At 45.1% G+C, this 19750-nt stretch overlaps 1 protein-coding gene across 2 annotated transcripts in view; it reads right to left on the reverse strand.

The window, feature by feature from the left end:
• Positions 1-1869: 1869 nt before the first annotated feature.
• DCDC2 (doublecortin domain containing 2) overlaps positions 1870-19750 on the reverse strand; it is an 86203-nt gene continuing 68322 nt past the window's right edge. For both annotated transcript variants that reach the window (XM_080379487.1, XM_080379486.1), the window contains 2 exons: positions 15061-15408; positions 1870-13467 (listed from right to left, as the gene is read on the reverse strand). In XM_080379487.1, coding sequence (XP_080235613.1) covers positions 13360-13467; positions 15061-15408 — 456 coding nt within the window. In that variant the 3' untranslated portion in view covers positions 1870-13359. The remainder of the gene's footprint in view (positions 13468-15060; positions 15409-19750) is intronic.

Here is a 19750-nt window from a genome sequence, read left to right on the forward strand (position 1 = left end):
CTTGTTTGCCTGAAGTAGCTATACAGGTGTACAGTTCTCCTTAGACACACCTCACGTGGGACACACATGCAAATAAGGGTTGCTAAATTTTTGTCCAGAGGACAGCTGACCCCAGCACCAGGTGCTTGGTCACGTTGCGCATCGCTCCTGCAGAACTGAACGTGCTTTGACAGTACGAGAGAGGATGAGTCATGCATGGCATTACCCAGGTGTCAGGGAAAAAGAAAAACCCTCAAGGATCTTACTGAAGCTTGCTGGGCTCAGAAATGCATTTGGGATTTATCAGCAGCAGCAAAGCCGGTAACGCTGTCACGGCTAGCGTTGCCACACACATTTCATCTCATTAAACCCGTGTTGCAGTTGCTTAGAGCTTTTCCAGAATTGAGACCTCCGGAGGCTGCAATCCTTCACAGCAGAGAATCAGTGCCACACAGGGCTTTTGTAGAAATACTAAGCAGAAAATTACTCTGTTACTATTAAGAAGCCACATACTGGAAAGGTTATGACATGCCAGAAACATTCTCAAGATCCATCTCCTTGTAATGTTTTAACACCTCTGTCCTTCGGTGCAGGAACTGAAGCAGCAGCAGCAGAGATGGGTTTTTTGCTGCCCTCATGGAAAATGCCTAGGGTATGTCCTCCAGCTGGGGAGCAGTGCGGGGCAGCCAAGCTCCCAGGGAACTTCCCAGTGAGGCTGGGGGTGCTCTGTCCCTGCACATACTGTTTGCCCACCATATATCATTTTCCCTTTTCCCATCTTCACCAAATTACAGCACAGGCTCCACAGCGGCACTGCCTGGGGCTTCCCCTCCCAGCACTGGCTGCCATCGCCTTTCCAAAGGGCACTTTAACGGACACCCTAATGCAAATAAAATACGGCTTAAGCAGCCGAGCTCTTCTTTTTTCCAACCCTCTGTCCTCCTTGCTGAAGAAGCTTCTTTCAGTTTCTCCACGGTACCTGATTTCTTGTTCCTCTCCTAGCCTCATTTGGCTTAAAATTACAATACAACCCCTCTTAGCCCAACACCGTTTTCTCTGCAGTTGTGGTGAAAGAAGTCACATTTTTCAGTCTGAGTAGTAATCACTGACTTCATTTTCATTAATACATGTTCTCCTGAAGCTTAGGTCTGCTTCCCCTACCGCACTGCGCAGAAAATGCTTTTCTCTTCAGCATCTGTTCTCTCCTCCCCGCTCCCGGCTGCCTTGAGCCCTTCATTCCCCATTTGTCCCCAGTGCACAGGGAACCGCAAGCAAAGGCAGAGACACGGAAACGTCCCCTCCTCCCGGGCTGCCTGTAGGCAGATTTAATTTCAGCCTCTACTACAGCCCCAGCCTGCCGCTTCCAAGTACAAGATTTATTTTTTTTTTAAATCATGTGCAAGCACAAGCAAACCGCCCTCCATGAGAGTGGTGGCAGCAGAGGGGAGGCACTGCGGCATCCCCAGCAGCGACCAGCAGAGAGGGGCTTGGGTGGGGGGAGCAGCAGCAGAACCTGCGCACCGGGGAGGCTGTTAGCCCTCGAGGGCGTGAAATCCAAGGGAGACATCAAAAGACTGCAAGGACCTTCGCTGGAGGCACTTTACCAGCAGTTTTCCATCGAAGGGCTAATAGAAAAATTTTGGTTAAATAAAGGAATTAGCGCTTTGGCTCCCTCAGTGCTGACCATCACCCTGCCATCACGCAGCAGGCTGCCCTCAGCTCCACACGTCAGCGCAGCGAGACAGCGTGATGCTCCCTGAGCAGCCTTTGGGGGCACAGCCTTGCTCCCTCCTCATCCTGCGGCTCCCACAGCGGAGAGAGCAGCATCCCTAGGGAGCATTCCCTTCCAGCCGGCACTGGGGGTTAATGCCCACACACCTCCTACAGAAACAACAGCTCAGTTCGGCCAGGTCACCCCCATGGCACACTTTGCCCCTGAGGAACATCGTTGCAAATGGGGAGACCCCTGTAGTCTCCTCCTATTTCCAATATCTATTTCCTTCTGGAGCCGTCTCATCTCTGGGCAAACAATCCATCCACACCCCGATTTTTTTTCAGCTCTTATCTGGTGGCGTGGGAGATCACACTGGGCACCTCTCCTGCGTCACTTCGCCTGTGTACGTGGAGCGGGGCAAAGCTCAGTTCTGCTGTCAGATAATTTACGGAGGGATTGGTATGAAAATAATCTCTGCGGATTAACGGTAGGTCAGGCAAATACTTCTAACAGCCCTGCCAACGGAAGAGACAGCATCAAGTAACTTCTTTTATTGTTTTGTCTAATCATTTGCAGCTGTTTTTCAAAAGCCCACTTATTCCACAACTTGCCATTCATGGGCTTTTGCAAATAGATAATTTTTAAACGCTGCTCACAAAGGCACCCCCAGGCTGAGGCTGAGAGGATACATCTGTGAGAGAACTTTCTGGAATATCCTCATTTCCCTGTGCCTGCTCTACCTAATGACTTGAGCATCTGCTGCCCTTTCTCTCCCCGTCTCCTTCAGGAATGTGGAGCCCTGACATTTCCTTCCCAAGCCTCCGTGCCTATTTTCGGGAGGGCAGCAGGGATGAGGGAGGCAAGAGGGACCCCTGCCCCAGGCGCCTCGAGGGATGCAAAACATGCCTCCCACCCAGGGAGGGAGGGCTGCAGCACAGGCAGGAGGGGGATGGATGAGGCAAGAAGGTGAGTGGGAAGGAATTCCCAGGGTGAAACGCAGCATTTCAAGCATCAGTACTGGCCATCTGTCATTGAACGTTAGAAGAGACGGTCAGTGGAAATTGAAAGTACAGAAAAACTGGCTGTGGGTCTAAAACCTGTGGCCAGAACAACACAAATAGTGGCTAAAATCTTTATGGAAGCAGACATTTAGAAAAAAAAACAAACCAACAGAAATCAACTTTTAGCATCAGTATTCTGTCCACCAGAGATGGCTAGACAAGCACAAGGACCTTATTGTTGGTCCAGTGCATTGTCTCCGGTGAGAAGATGCATTTTTTCCTATATTATACTACGATGATGAAATATTTTCTGATAGCTGTTGCTCAGGCTGGGTTCAGCTCTCAGCTGACCCCTTGCAGAGGCATTTCTCGTGAAACTGGAGCGGGTGTGTGCCAAGACAAACCCCCTCACTCCGAAGGCTGCCGAGCACTGCCACTGCCTCCAAGGAGCGTGCACCCGAGCCCCCTGCTCCTCGCCACCCCCAGGCTGGCCGGCTCCCGGGCTCGCTGCAGCCACAGCCAGGGGGGCTCACCAGCCCCTGCCCTTGCAACACCACGGGGACGGAGCTGATGGGCCAGGCACCCCACCGGGGCAAAGCAGGGGCCACCACTGAGATCCAGGACAGCCACAGGAGCCAGTGCCAGCTTCTTTCTGCCATAGCTCAGCTTTGAGGGCAGGGGCAGCTCCAGCATTTTTCAAACACATGAACTTCCTCTGCATGCCCCGAGCGGAGGTCTCTGATTTCCCAGCATCAGACACCACCATCTCCTGGGGGACTTGTGACTTGGGCTGTGGTAGGAGCTGGGGCCCTTGGGACAAACACCCATTGAAAGATGACTGTGATAGATACCAGAAGTTTAATGTATAACCTTAGCATAATTATTAGATTGTAATTGAGAAGTCCTTGCATTAGTATAATTATTAAGATTGCGATCGAGAAAACCTGGTATTGTATGGACAAGATTTATGATCTAACTTGAAAGGAACTTCTAGGATGAAAGGAAAGAAGTGATTGAACCTCATGGAAACCTAGCAGGTTTTGCCAAGAAAACATTATAAAAAGGACTAAGATGACCAGGTCATGAAGTATTTAGAAATTAATTTGGGCCGGTGGTCACAAAGGCAGCCCTTCGACTCAATTCAGAAGAAATGATGCATGCACAAAAGGAGGAGGGACTCATGTAAATGAATTCCAGGAAGAGAATGGAATATGTGTGGGATTTGGGGGAAATGCAATGCATATGTATGATTATACAGAATATAAGGGACATGTATTCAAGAACAAGGTGTACACATTAAGAGGAGATATCCCCCGTGCTCCCAGCTCCATAATAAAAGCTGCCTGCCTTCTAAATTTCACAAGTCTTAGGAAGTTTCTCTGACCAATATTTTGGTAACAATTGCACGTAACCAGCTCAAAATCCCAAGAGAAAAGACTGCAGCTGGCCTGAGCTGGCCCCCAGGCAACTGTGGAAAGCAATAGGTTGAGGTAGTTGCTTTAAACGTGTTTTGCATTTAACCATATGTCTACACAAGCTGCCGTCGAATCTTTGCCCTGACCTGGAACATTCTGAGGGTCCTCTGCCCTGCCACGTCCCTCCAGCAGCAGGGGTTGCCCCAGCACTGCCCTCTGACCCAAGCTGCTCTTTCTCTGGGTGCCACACACGCTTACCCCAGGTAGGTCATGAAAGCATCCTCCACATCACGCAGAAGCTCACCTGCCTGAACCAACGGCCCAAGCCAAAGGGCTCAGCTCAGAAGTGGCTCCAGAGCAGACAGCCAGGTTATTTTCTCTCTGCAGACGCACCCACAGCATCCCTGTTGGGAAGGCTCTGCCCCCTCCCCAGCACGCTGCCAGCTCCTGTCCCAGGGGTTGCCAGCAGCCCCCAGCAGGCAGGCGTGCAGGAGGCACTTCCCAAACCACTCCACAAGAGTGGCGTAGACCAGTCCACCGAATCCTCACCTCCGAAACACTCAGCTGGGGAGCACCCAGATGTTGCTGTAGAAGAGCCCCAAAGTGCGTACCAAAGCTCCCCCCGCCCTGCTCCGCTGGGAGGCCACTGGCCATGTCTCCTGCTCGTGGCACACCCGAGCTCGGGCACACGTGCAGCAAAGCGCATAGCAGAGGTGTCAGACTGCAACCCGCACCCCACATGCAGGGGAATTAATGTAGCATTTTTATACTATATTTGCTCTATATAAAAATATTATATTATGTAAATATATATATTTATGTAACAAATATAAAAATATTTATGCTATATATATGCCCGTTGCTTGTAAGCAGGGGCAAGCTGTGAAGGGGGCAGATCTCCTGGGAGCACTGGGGAAACGAGCTGCGGGTGGCTGGAGCAGGGTACCCAGAGACACACAGGCTGCTGAGTGCCCGACACGTGCATCGCTCCTTTCAGCTCCTTTTCACTCACTGGTGGAAGCAACAGGCTTCCAGAGAAGCAGGTACTTGTGAGCAGGGACAAACACTGCCGGGTCAGCCAGCACACTGCAACCTCCCCTTGTGCACCAGCCAGGCTCCTGCCCACCCCATGCCACAAAGCCCAAGGGCCCTCCGCAGCGTGGCTCTCCCTGCAGAGCTGCAGCAGGCAGGTATTAGTAAATAAAGCAAGCCCGACACCAGTGTCAAGGTCTTTGGGATGAGTTATGCACCCCTCCCTCCAAAAATGAAAAAAAAACAACAAACCAAAACTGCTCCTTTTATGCAAAACCCCTCTGTTTCAGTTGGCCCACAGGAACTTGCACTTGAGAAGGCTCTGCCAGGGAAAGGCTCTAATCCCCGCAGCGGGCACGATGCCGCCGCAGCAGACGGCTGCCCGCTGTCACACAGACGGGCCATCTGTAAGCATCGCTGTGCCTGAGGGTGAGATCCCCAGCCAGAAGAACCCAGGAGGTTTGGTGGCCCCACCTTCCTCATCCCAGGATAAACCACAGGCACAGGCAGTCAGAGAGCAAGATGCACCCTTCGGTCATCTTGACCTAGGCCTTGTGTTGCATGAAAAGGAGGAAGAGCCTTCATCCTCCCCTCTGCAGAAGGAGACTGCTTTTAGACAGTGGATTTAAAATCTTAGCCTTCAGCTTACCGAGTTAATTCCTGCTTGGTGCCAACCCTGAGGTGGCAGTGGGAGCAGTGAGAGTGGCAGGGGAAGGTGTAACACCCAGGCTGCCTCTGAGGACCCCAGCCTTGCACCAACGACTTCCAAGGGGGAAATAACACAGAGCACAGGCATTCTTTCTAGAAATGTCTTTTCTCACAACCGAACTGGAAGAGGCAAATGCAGCAGGGAAACAGGAGGCTGCAGAGATGATGTGCAGCAGTGAAACCGTGACCCGTGGCAGCAGAGGAAACAAGGGCAGCGTCTGCATGAGGACACCAAGCCAGGTGTGCGACACGCAGCAGCAGCACAACTACTCACCTCTGACACCACTGCTTCATCACCGAGGCAGAGGGGTTCCAACCACTCAAATCTCTAGTCAAACCAGAAGGCTTTCCCAACCAAGACAAGCCAAAAGATCTACATGTCACTGAGGTCTGAAGGTATTTTCTTCCCTGAAAAGCAGGAGCATCTAGTCACCCATCCAAGTGCAAAGGCACAGCACTTACCCCCCAAGCACTTGCTAATTAAATAGTTGTTCCCTTCTACCTCTAGCACTGACTTGGAGATCTCCCAGTTCCCAGATCCGTGCTTTTATGACATTCAGCTGGTTCTTCCATGAAACTGTTTCAGCTGAAGGCTGGGGTACTTCCCCTGCTAGAGCTGGCTGAGCATAGCCCCTCAAGCAGGAGCCCCACACTCCCACCAGCCTGTTCCCAGGCTGCAGCTGTGACAAAGGGGGTGCTGAGCATCACTCACACAGTTCAGCTGCACGGGGGAGGTGACCGAGGTGGGGGTAAGGGGCACAACCAGCCGGTGCAGCTGTGTGGGGGCTGTGGCTGAGCTCTGCAGGGTGCAGGAGGCTGCTTCTCCCTGAAGGGAAGGGGGAGAAGCTGGGTGGGCTGCAGCCAGTGGTACTGGCCACACTGCCAGAGCCAAACCTGACCCCCCGGCCCCGGGAGCCGGAGTCTGCACATCCCATCCACCTGGGAAGCAGCTGGGTCGGTCACCAGCATGCAGTCACAGTGCCAGCAGGTCCTGCTCAGCTACAGGAGAAAAGGGGTCAGAAGCAGTTTTCTTAATGACTAATTTCTTTAATGATCTCTTTAAAAAAAAAAATTGCTTAAAAATAAATTATATAATCTTGGTTTTTTCCAGCATCTTGACAGGATCTTTCCTATCAGACGATGCATTGGATTTGCAATATGCGCTCCTAGTAATGCTTTTTCCTTGGGCAGAGTTGAACAGTTTTTTGAAGGAGGAGGAAACTTGAATGTTTGTGCATTTGAAAGCTGAAAATCCAGACTGTTTTTTTGTTCATTTCTGATACAGCTAGGATGAGAAAGAAGAGGGAAGGAATGCCCTAAACTGGCAGGGCTGGAAAGCAATGCAGCGAGTCTTAGGAACTGTAGTTGCCCTTAGACTCTTCTTATAAACCTTCTGTTCAACATCTCCACACAGTCTCCCACTATGGGGAAAATGTGATTTTTCCTCCGAATGGTGAGGCTTGGAGCAGTTTAGTTTTCGAGGCAAAAGCTGCTCTGATTGCCAGCTGCCCACGCAAGCACCAGGTTACCTGTAATGCTGGTGCTGAGCGCCCTGCACGCGGCCAGGGATGCCTCTCCTGCCCCCACAGCCCCGACAGCCGAAGGCCAAGGCAGTGGCTGTAGAAAAGTTTGTGCTGGTGGTGCTGGGGCCCTCCTCGGTGTGTCAGCACCTTTCCCTTTATCCACTTTCCTCCCCTTCTGTGCCAAACTCTCCCCTGCGGCCCGCAGGAGCCCGCACGCACCCGCCGTTCCTCTGGGGACAGGGGGAAGGAGAGGACAAGGCCCAGCCCCAGGCACCACAGTGCAGAAGAGCACGCGGCTCCGCACACTGCCTGGTGTTACCGAAAGCATCCTCCACTTCGTGGTACGGGGCTCAATCTACATACCACCTCTGCAAGCTATAGTTCATTTCATGGTTGTTTAAAAAAAAAATAAAAAATGCTTAACCTCGTGCCAAGGGCAGCTACAGAATAACTCACCGCATTCCTTTTCTTCTCCTCTGACCAGATGGGGAAGTCTGGGGGTGCTGAAGAGGGAGGACACAGCCCACCACTCATCTCACGCCACTGGAGTTGTTACAGGGTCAGCAGTGCTTTGGTACTATGTTAATGCTTCATGGCGTGCTATTACTGCCTTCTGCAAGTGCCAGCCAACGTCCCTCCTGCCTGTGAAAGTCAGCTCCCGAGGAGGAGGAGGAGAGGAAGGGGGAGGATTTTGAAGCGGATGCCAAATGGACATTATCCTTCCACATCATCCCATTTCAGGCTCATTCTTAAGCTGCCTTTCACTAACGGTGACTCAGCCGGGACCTCAGATCCGTGGTACCACCCTCTGGAGGGCAGTTTTTCACCAGTCCCAACCTGAAGACCCCAAGGACCGGAGCCGGTACAACGCCAAGGCCAAACGTGCCGAGTGCGGTGGTTTGGGGACCTGGCTGGAGCTTCCTTGCACACCTGGAAGCCTGGAGCAGGGCAGGACCCCTCTCCTGGAAGTCACCGGTGTTGAGGCTGTAACTTGGGGTGCTCAGGATTGGGATTTAGCCTTGGACTAAAGTTTTTCATGTTTTATTTTAGAGTATTGAAAAAGCAAATGCCTTCCAAAATGATTCTACAGAGGGAGCATGGATTAGGAGCTTGACTTCACCTGCTGCACCCATGTGTGGGTGCCAGCACGAGGGCTGGGGTCGGGGCAAACTGTTCTTACAGAAGAGAGACCTGAGCCTGAGTTTGCACTGAAACGCATGGATGCTGAGCAGAGAGTCCACAGTATAAACAGTATGCATGAACCCCGTGCCTTTGAAAATCAATTAACCATAATTATCAATCTACATGTTCTTGACACACAGAACCGTGAATCATTTTATAGAGCATTAGATTCCTTCTAGTTTATACCAAATGAGATTTTTGAAACATTTTTAGATTAGAGAGTAGATGTCTCAACTAACAGAACCCATATTTTGAATTACATTTTGGTCCCACTGAGGACAGTGGAAGGACAAGGAAAAGCACCACTGAATTAAGGATTCATTTATAAAATCACAAATATTAGCGCTAAGTATCATCACAGCTGTAGGTGACTGCAGAAAAAATATCAACGTTTAAAGGCATTCCTAGCAGCCACACAGGTTGTTGGAAGCCTGCCTACTTTTTCAAAACGCGCCTCTGCTTAAATCTGATGTTCCCTGCACTGTAGCCAGTACTAAAGGCCTTTGAAAGTTTTGGTGTCACGTGTTGCAGGAAAGACTTGTACTTTCTTGAATTTTCCAAATCCTGTCCGCATCTCTGTGACCCGTGTAGCTCCCCATCGGTTTGAAGCTGCTATTTCCATTTTACCTTGGGGCTTCAAGCGTTCTGGGCTTGGCCCAGCGAAGCACCAAAGTACACACGTAACTTAAAAAGATGTGTCACTGTTTTTATGAGGTAAGTTATTACTAGATTTAGCTCTATTTTCTTATATAATTATAGCAAATTTCAGCTACAATCAATACTATCTTTTACCATCACTAACATTATTATAAATGCACACTATTTACACGTGCAGTATGTGTGAACACACAGCAAAGGCATTCAGTTACAGCGCTCACACACGTGCCCGTACGTTAACACTACAAATATGCACATGCACAATAACATAAAGACAGCAGATGGCTTTACTGTCTATCGCCACGTCAAAAGCTCTTCTTTTGTTTAAAACTTAGATGGAAGGCTATCAGCCACCCAAAACAACACATCCTTGAGCTGCATCCCATTAAATCATTCTGACTGCTTCTACTTAACAAATTCCCCCTTCCTCAAGATACTTCATTTTGCACTCATATTTATTGTCTTATGGTTATTTAATGTACCTTTGGGATAATCAGTCAAAATATCCAAGCAACAATCCTTTCCCTGTATTTTCAAGTAATCGGAATACTTCCTATGATTTTCTTCTGCAAGCAGGTTTATTTTGCTTTACTTTAGATGGGAGGGAGCAGGGATTATATTTACCTTATTTTCACCCATTTATTTCTGGAAACTAACTTTATTTTGGCTCTGATATGTCCAAGCATCAAAGCATTAGACAAAATTTAATGAAAACTGCAGTCCTATGGGATTTAAGCATATGCCTTAATGCTTTGCTGAAATAAGGAATTTCAGCAGGGAGACATCTAGAAGTTTGGGGAGTTTTCTCAAGTATTGCAAGTGAACAGATAAAACTCATGTTGTTTGCTGAGTATCGGTTGAACAGTACATGCACACCGATAACCCAGCCCTAACCTGAATGATGACAGTGAAAACCAGTGGCCAGTTTAACTGTGCTGTTATTCTTATGGTTTATAACTATGTAACAGCTAAATTGTCAGAGGAAAAAAATAATATTTTTTTTTTAAGTCCTAGTTATGGGAGAAACCTATCAGCTGCAAAATCACCAGGTTTATAAAGCCAGTCACCCAAAAATAGACTTAACATCAAACAGGCCTTGATAAGAGACAAAACACAGGGATACCTGTATGATAGTTTACTTTAATAGCAAATTGTTTTTAAAAACAAAACCAAAACAAGCAAACAAGTCTTAATAAAAGCCTCAGAACTGTTGCATATAAGCTTAATAAAATAACATTACATAAGCTTAAGGAAATAATGTATTTCTCATATAAAACAGAGTTAAGCCATCACACACAGCAAACCCAGACAGAAAAACTATTAGTGAGACCACCCGTATGTTTCTTGTTTAATTTCTACTTTAACATCAGAATTATTTGTTACGCATAAACTAATTTCTCTATATAAAAGAACCTGATACAAAAGCCATGCTGTCCATGTTGTAAGGTGAATGATAAAATGGTTATATCTCTATTTCCAAAAAGGCTGATTTGCCATTCTGAAGAAACATATCCTGTCTTTCTTACAAGAAAACAGAGCATTTTAAAAACTGAATAGCACTCAGACGGGTTTCATGTTCCCATGAAAGAAAACGATCATATTAAACTTCCCTAGAATTTAGTTTAAACTTTTAAAGTACTCTTATTGATACCTGTAAGTCTTTTAAGCATGGAAGACACCGAACGTTTCGGGAAAAGGGAAGAAACAACAGAAACCGTAGGTGGACAGAAGCTATATAAATAGAAACCAAAAGGAGAAAAATATCACGGCACAAATCCTTCATTTTCTTCTAAATTTCATTTCTAGGTACAACGTTTTGAGGCAGAGGTTCTCCACATTAACTATCTCCATCAGATATTTTTGGATATCGATTCAACCTCACACTTTTGAGGACAAAGGACATCTCAGAGGTTGTTCAGTCTTAATCTGCACTAAGATGCCAGCAGGCAGAGCCCTCTCTTTGGTACACTATCACCTTCCAGTGAAGAGCCCACTCCCAGTAATGTCGACGCCAGATTAACATAATTTGTTTTGATCCAGCAAGGTGTTTAAACCCACCCTTACCGGTGAGTGTACGAGCTACCCAGCTTTGGGGGAGCAGAGACGCAGCCTTAGCATTTCCCTTGGCCAGCTTTGCACAGCGGGGTCTGCAGGTAAATTCCCCTGAGTGCCCCAGGAGACAGAGCTGCCTCCTCTGGCTGGTTAAGCATTGTTCGAGGCTTTTGATGCTGCTGCAGGTATTATTCCAGTGCAGGATTAACTCTAAAAGTACCTAGAGGATTTCTGTGTGCTGGTCTTCCTCACCAGCACGTAGTTATTTTATTCATTCTGCTGTGGGGTTTTTTGTGGGCTGGGGTGGAGGGCTGGTTGGTTTTTTTTTTTACTTCTGCTTAACTTTAAATATTTTCTTAAATCTCAGTGAAATCAAAGATATTTGAGCATAGGCTTAATTGCTGTATCAAATAAAGGAAGCACACATACTTGCTAAAGAGCTTGGCTAAGTTAGGAGCTTATTTTGAACAGATCACAAATGTAATAATCCCTCAGCTCTTTGTCAGACAGTCCAACAGAGGACACAACTCAGACAATTCAGAGATGCTGCAGGGCAAACTGTTCTAATCCTGTTCATACAGCTTTTAACATTCTGGGGTTTATACTTACAGTGCCAATGCTCAGAAACACGCTGAAGGATCTCTATGTATTGCTACTCCATCGGAAAATGTATTTAATAGTAGAAAAAGTGAAGATGTTTGCATGAGTTTCAGTCATGACAAGTGGTTCTTCACATTCCTCAAACAGTCTTTCAAGTTCAATTTGTTCATAAATGTAATTTTTGTCTTAATGGCATGAAATCAATGAAAATGACATTTAGTTTCTCATAGTAATAATTTTCCAGCATTAATGATAAAGAAACACACTATTTCTTTTGTATAATTAAAGACATGATGCTCAGGGATGTATTACTATGAACAACAAATTATTCGCATTACTAACAGGGATATATAACAATAAGAGCAATGGAGTTGGTGTCATTAAGAGAACTAACACTGTGGATCAATGCCTTATATACCAATGCACAGCCTACTAGGAGCCAGCTTGCTCAAAGAGATGGTGACACTCTTCCAGCCATTACAGCTACGCAAAGGGTTCATAAATGCAGCGTTTGTTGCTGACTTTTACAGAAAACTGGTAGGCTCATCCTAATGTGTTTCTTATTAAAATGGCTCCATTGACAGCAATGGTTTCATGGCAATTTCAGTCTGAATCTAGGCCTATTCACTTTTTTTCATTAATAAATTAGATTTCACATAGACTGAACCACAAATCTATCCAAAGTCAACTTTTGAAACTCATCTGCTGCATAATCGTCCATTATCTTTTCTCCACTCTGATAACAATCCACTGCTTGGGGAATCGGTGCAGGACAATCAGCACAGCTCCCTGCTGGAAATGGTACCAAGCTGCAGGATTGCAGGCTGCCTACACACCTTCATAGTGCCCGGTAAGTGCTACTTGTGAATGTACAAACTAACCATTCTAATTAATATATTGAAAATCCACTATTTAGTAACATTAAGAGTGACACCTCATTATAGTGCACCATTTTTTGTGGTCATAAGTCCATTAAGTGAGGAACATATTTTAATTATATCTTAATGTTATGTCTGGAAATCATATATATCATGTGGAATATTAAAGGAAAAATTACATATATCCTCATTAAAAGTAAAACATTTTTTCTTTTCTGAACAAATCTGCAAGGAAGTTCTGACATTGAATTTGGGTGGGGGTTTTTTACCTTTTTCTGGAATAATGTAATTTTTGTGGTTATTCTGCTAACCACCTTATACCACAGAATAGCTCGTTCATTTCTAGTGCTATTATACAGTACTCTTGTATTTCCGCCCTCAAATTCTACTGGAAAATATTACTTTGTAAAATCTTACCTTGTAAAAATAATTCTCTGTTCCTCTGAAAACTATTAATGTTTCTTTTCTATATCAGTCCATATGCCATTATCATCTCAAGACTCAGTATGTGGGTACTCAACCTACCTTCCCATTGTAAATTATCAATCACAAAAAATAACACGCTTTATATTTAAAGTATTATAATATTTCATTTTCTGCTCACTACATTTGTTCTATCTATGCGACTGCAGCATAGTCACTACTCTGATCATTTTTTTCACTTTCCTGTGGGCTGGTGATAGTCACCCTTGGATTTGTGGATGTTTTTTCAGGACGGGAATCCACCTAGAGAAAAAGGATAGGTACTGTTGACTGGTTTGGGTAACAAAGATTTCACTTCAATTCAATACAATGTTAGCACTTCATACTAAAACTTCCACAAGGTATTCTTCACATGAAAAAATGTTTTCTGTGAGTGATCACATTAACATTGTTATTTACCTTATACTTATACACCTTCCAGAGGACAAAGTACACAGATCAGAGGTTCCCCCCAGTTCTTTCATCAAACATCCACCCACCCACAACCCACATTCATTTAAAGTGAACGCTCACTCACTTTCTCCACTTCCATAAATAACTTCAGCTTTTCTAAAAATAAATTTTAAAAATCAATATATCCAGCATAGAATAAATTCAAGACCCAAGAAAACGTCACATTACTCAGCTCTCTTAACTGAAAAAAAAAGAGGAGAAAGCCAAGTTGTAAGATGCAAGAAACCGTTCCCAGCATCAGTGGAAACAGAACAGAGACTTTTCTCCAGCAGCCTGCAGGCAGGCAACACGCAGCAAGGTGTCCTACCTCTGATGCTTAAGAGCCCCACTCTTCCGAGATCTGGATTCTCCCCATTAAACAAACATTTTGTTTCCCACATTCTGTTCTCTGGTCAGTTCACCTGAACAGTCAGTGTAGTCCCCTTTATCTTTCTGGCCTGCATGCCTCCAACTAAGCTAACAGCACGTTACCATGTCTCCTAAATTAATAGGATATTTGCTTTTAAACTGGTTAATTTAAGCACCATGCGTTGGGGATCTTATCCATTTCCACTGTCTTTTCCAATTTCTAAGAAAAGGAGATGAAAGTCCCACAAAGACATGGCAAGAGCCCTTTGTGAAATGCAACTTCCATGAAAGTCAACACATCAAACTAGTGAGGCACTGTGGTTTCATGAACACACCCTTTTGCTTTGTCCTAAAGGACAAGGTAATGCAAAAATATACAATGATTATGCTTTTCTGGAAATTGCAAGAATTTTTTGTATTTTATTTTTTTTTCAAAATTCAGCATACGGAAATGAAATTCAGCATAATGAAATGAAAGCCGGAGAGGGACCTTTTGCAAGGGCCTGTAGGGATAGGACAAGGGAGAAAGACATCAAACTGAAAGAGGGCAGGTTTAGATTAGACACAAGGAAGGAATTCTTTACTACAGGGTGGTGAGGCACCAGCACAGGCTGCCCAGAGCAGCTGTGGATGCCCCATCCCTGGCAGTGTCCCAGGCCAGGTGGGATGGGGCTTGGAGCAACCTGGTCTGGTGGAAGGTGTCCTGCCCAGGGCAGGGGGTTCATAAATAGATGATCTTTAAGGTCCCTTCCAACGCAAACCATCCCATGATTCTATGATACTCAGGAAAGCAGGAAATGCAGATCCATCAAATAGCGAGAAACATCTGCTTTCTCAGTTGGAGGGCATAGTGTAATTACTGATCTAACTGATCTGTACAGATGGAAAACAGCTTTTCCACAAACTGACGTTCTTGTAAATGCTCTCAGGACCTTATCAGGAGTGAGCTACTTAGGGACTAGCTGAGAAGCGTAAGGCTGAGATGAATGAGGAACTATAGCTTAAGAAGAACAAACTGAAAGAATGAACACTCACCTGTTTCCGACTGTTAGAATCCTCTTCTTTTATTTCTGCTTCAGGCTGAAGATCACCTTGGTAGTTGAGGTGCTCCATTCCCTCACCATTTTCTTCATTTTTCTTGTCATTTAAATGGATAAGTTCTTCTTCCTCTGCTTCAACAACATTCTCTGTTTCTTCTGCTTCATCTTCATAACTCTCATTCAGTTTCTTCTTGTTTTCTTCTACTTCACTTCTTCCTGTAACAGTTTCCCCACTTTCCTTTCCATTCACTACTGGATATTCTTCCTCTCCTTTATATGCCTCCTCTCCCCTGTCGTTTTCCTCTTCTGCATTTTCTTCTTCATCTACGGTTTCTGCTGGCCTCTGGTGAAAGGAAAAGCAGCAGCATTATGAGGCATTTTTAATCAGAATGCTCCACGCAATTCTGAAACGTGACAGACATCAAAATCACAATTACATCATCACTGGGCAGTAAGTATGCCAATTTGAGATTTGTCTACACGGACAGAAAACACTCCTCTTGTACTAATACCCCGTAATGCACTTTTATTCTACATTAAAAATATGTTGGTGAGATTTGAATGTATTACACTGGGTTAATTCATTTGACCATACCCAAAACAACCGGAATGAGCTAGATGTAATTAATACAGCAACAGCTATACTGTTGCAGCAGTTCCAGGTTCTCCGACATTCTAACATTTCGTATGTACTTGTCTATAAAATCCTGTCCCAACAAAATACCATACGTCACCAACCCACAAGCTGTTCCCCAAGAAGCATTTTACCTATGGACCAGCCATGCCATGCCAGTTGGTCCTGCTGTGCAGCTGCCTTTGCATCCACAGAAAAGCAGCAAGAAAGATGAGGTAGACCTACTGGTCACTTCCATAACATCGTCCCCCTTCCCAAAGACCCCTGTGTAAGGTGGCACAATTAGGATTTGTTTGACATTTAGCAATTAATTTTTCCTACACAGAGGCGGACCAGCAGACAGGAGGAAAAGGATCTTGCCCCACATTGGAGAGGAGTAAGCAAAACTCACTGTAGTTATAGCTGCTAGCAGCATCCTTTCATGACAACCTGGAAGACCGATGCACATGCTCTCTAAGCTTTGTCATTTGTCTTCCAGTTTCACCTTTGAAGATCCACCTGACTGTTCAGTGGACCAATGCCCCCCCTGCCAAGATGACTTGTATACTTGTGCTAAGGTCTGAATGAAAATAAAGAGAAAAAAAAAAAGCCCATGGGAGTGACAGGATGTATGCCTCCCACACAAGCTCATCAGACTCTAAATCTAATGCAAACAAGCTGAGAGCAACAGTTTCTCTCTGTATCAAAAGTATTTGCAATCTTACTATCATTAGCAGCTCCTTTATGTGCAGCTACATGCTACAGACCTGTATGTTTCCCTCACTAATACTAACATTTCAAAAGAATTGTCTCATCACCTTCAACACCAGTAAAAGCCTTCAACACCAGCAATGTCAATAACTGAAGCCTCCTGATGAAACACCTCGCTTTTGTTTTGATATTTAAGTAGCAAGATAAGACAACTTTATTACGCCAGTGCACAATACTGCATTGACACAGCTTCAAAAAGGACAAGTGACTGTGTTGTAATAATCCATAGAATGACAAATAACTAGAAATATTACATGGTTACCTGACCAGATAACTAATGGCTCCATAAGTAATTTTTTAGTAGCCTCTATTTGGTTTTTATTCAAGTTTTCCTGACTGACTTTCATCTAGTAACATCAAACCAGCCTTATTACCACTAAAATAAAAATTAAACAAGCCAAGTCTTTGCAGGCACCTTCAAAGACGGCACCATCCAAAGCAAACCTGAGACAGCTTCGGTAACCTCCAGCATGCAAAGATAGCAAAAATCCATAAATTCTCAGAAGTTGCCTGCTAGTCTTACGCATGTCACCTACTAATTTGTTTTCAGTCTTCTAAGGAAATTAGCAGCTCTGGATTCTGACCAGAAACAGGGGAGGGTGAGACAAATTAAACGCACCAGACACCTCACTAACAGCGAGCTGTTTTGCTGTTGCTTAATGACACCTGCTTGACACAACATTACACCACCAAATGAAGAGAGGGGAGGAGGAGAAGAAAAGCAAACCAGGCTTTCTCAGTTAACTCTTGCAGCCATCCAAAATATTATTTTTTCCTGCTTTTTGTAACAACTGCCTGATGGTGGGTAGGATCAGAAGGGAACTATCTGCCCTTGCCTGAACTGCTTTAGTGGGGTGGCTCATTTTGGACTGCAGAAGAAGGTATGTAGACTTTACTCCATGGTGTAAACCTATGTATCATAACGCATATGCTTCTATTGGTGTCATTGCTGTGGAAGCAGTCTTTGGCACAGAAACACAGTGGATGTTTGAGAGGCAGTAATTTCTTTAAGGTGCTACTAGCTAGACTCATTAGCCCTTATCTGTCTAAAATGGGTTGTGGATGCAAATTTTTTAAGAGTTAAAGCTGAGTAACACAGAAAATAAACACGGTGTTACTGAACCGTACCCAGAAACTCAATGGAAGCTCACAGGGAACTGGCATGAAATAACATTCAGATTTCAACTAATTTAAGTGGACCAGTCAAGCTAAATTGCCTGAAAAATAATAGTACAAAACCAGATCAGTAAAACAAACCCCGTCAGTGTAAGTGTAATTTTTTTATAGTAACTGAAAATTTCAAGATAGCTGAGCATATTACAACAACAGCTATTACTACAGACAAAAATAAAAAGTCATGTTTACACCTAATAATTGGAAAGCAAAATGTCGTCTTCATTTAATCTGTTTTCAAGCTGCACTACATTAGAATGGACATTTTAAACAAGTTAAACCCAACACTGATCCAGAGGAAAAGACCTTCCAAAGGCACCTGGAATGTGGACGGTCCCGACAACTGGCGGGGCCATGGGCTGCGGAATGGCCGGCATGTTTCACGGGGCACAGCAGACCCTGTGGGCTGCGCTGCAGGGAGGGGACTGAACACCAAAACCACCCAGCACATCACACACTGCTCCTTACACAGAGAGTGTGATGCTTTCTGCTGAGATCTAATTGATCTACTAGCTATGCATAAATTAGCATCCTCTGTTTTAACTACACCTTCTTCACCGAGAAAGACATATACTCAGCAAAAGTTAGGTTTTTCACGTCGAGGGAAAAACATCTATGTGTATATGTACATGCAGGGAGGAAAACAGAAAAAAAGGAGAAAACCAGAGTTTTTTATGGTCCAAAGCCTGTAGATGTTGTACATGCTTAACTTCACCTTCTTGAACAGCTCCAGTGATGTCAGTGAACTTGAACCAGTGAGCTAAAGCCTACATCAAAGTGCTTGCGGGGTCAGGGCATAATTTAAAGCTCCCTGGAGTCAATGGGAACCTTTCCATTGAATTTGATACACTCCAGCCATCCCCCCACCTACAACTGTACAAAATGTATACACCAAAGTTCCTGCAAGCTGTCTTCTCTCAGTCAGAATAAATCAGAATGAGTGTATGGAAAGCAAAACAGGTGTGCGCTGATTCAGACCTACATGTCCTTGCAGAAATTATCAGACTCATTTCTAGAGGTCAGCAATAATCTTGTGTACTTCAGGAAAGGCAGTGACCTTTCACATCTTAGTGTTTAGCCTTTCGTCACTCATCTTTTAAATAGCCAGAATATCCCCGGTAAGAGCTCCCAATGTAGAACGCATGGGCTGATAGCCAGGACAGAGGTGGGACTCTGCTGCTCCCCTCTGCACCCAAGAAGTCAGTTCAGCTTTCAGCCAGCACGCTGGCTCACAGCGTCGTACAGGTACACTACATTTGGGAATCCTGGAAAAGCTCAGGGTGTCTCAAATCCAAAGAACCAGCTGTATCTCCAGCCCTGAGCGACAGGTCTGTCACCACTTTGTAACAGACCTGAATGGACATGAGCATCAAAGGCCAATATCGACATGTCAACATGAGAGATTCCAGGATCGTAACAGAGAACAAGGGGCACTTCCAAAATTCATGTTGGAAGCACCCAGCCAGTTGTAGCCCAGGGTAATTAAACACGTATACTGTAATGAACTACAGAATAAGTGTTCCTGTGTTACTTTAGTCCTGTGTCCACATCACAAAAACCAACAGCACCACTTGAACCTGACAGCAATAAATTCAGGACTGGAGAAGCATCAGGTGATTTTATTCTTATTGCTTGAAGTAATTTTCACAGACAAGTTAGCAGCTTCTAGGACAGGGGACTTTCCTAGTGACTGTGATGGATTATCCTCATTACTCCTGTCATCAGAACTACTCGTAATACGGTTTGTCATTTTGGCCTTTTGTGTGGTTGCAAGAAAATAGGAAGTAACCTTCTTTCTTGTATTACTGGCTGCCTATTTGACATGAAGATGATGCTTTTGCGGTTTCCTAGTTGAATGTACAGTGGTTAAAATAGCCAGTTTTCAAACCATGAATGTCAGCATAATTCTTTGCTTGTCGCAGACTAGCAATAAAAAGACTTACTGACAAAAGACTTGTATATGTATATGGAAAGGCATGTTCAACCAAAGGTATGTTCAAGGCCAGGCTGGATGGGGCTTGGAGCAACCAGGTCTAGTGGAAGGTGTCCCTGCCCATGGCAGGGGGTTTGGGACTAGATGGTCTCAAAGGTCCCTTCCAACCCAAACTGTTCTGTGATTCTATGTAGA

The sequence above is a fragment of the Falco punctatus genome (assembly GCF_963210335.1).
Source record: "Falco punctatus genome assembly, chromosome: 3".
NCBI lineage: Eukaryota > Metazoa > Chordata > Aves > Falconiformes > Falconidae > Falco > Falco punctatus.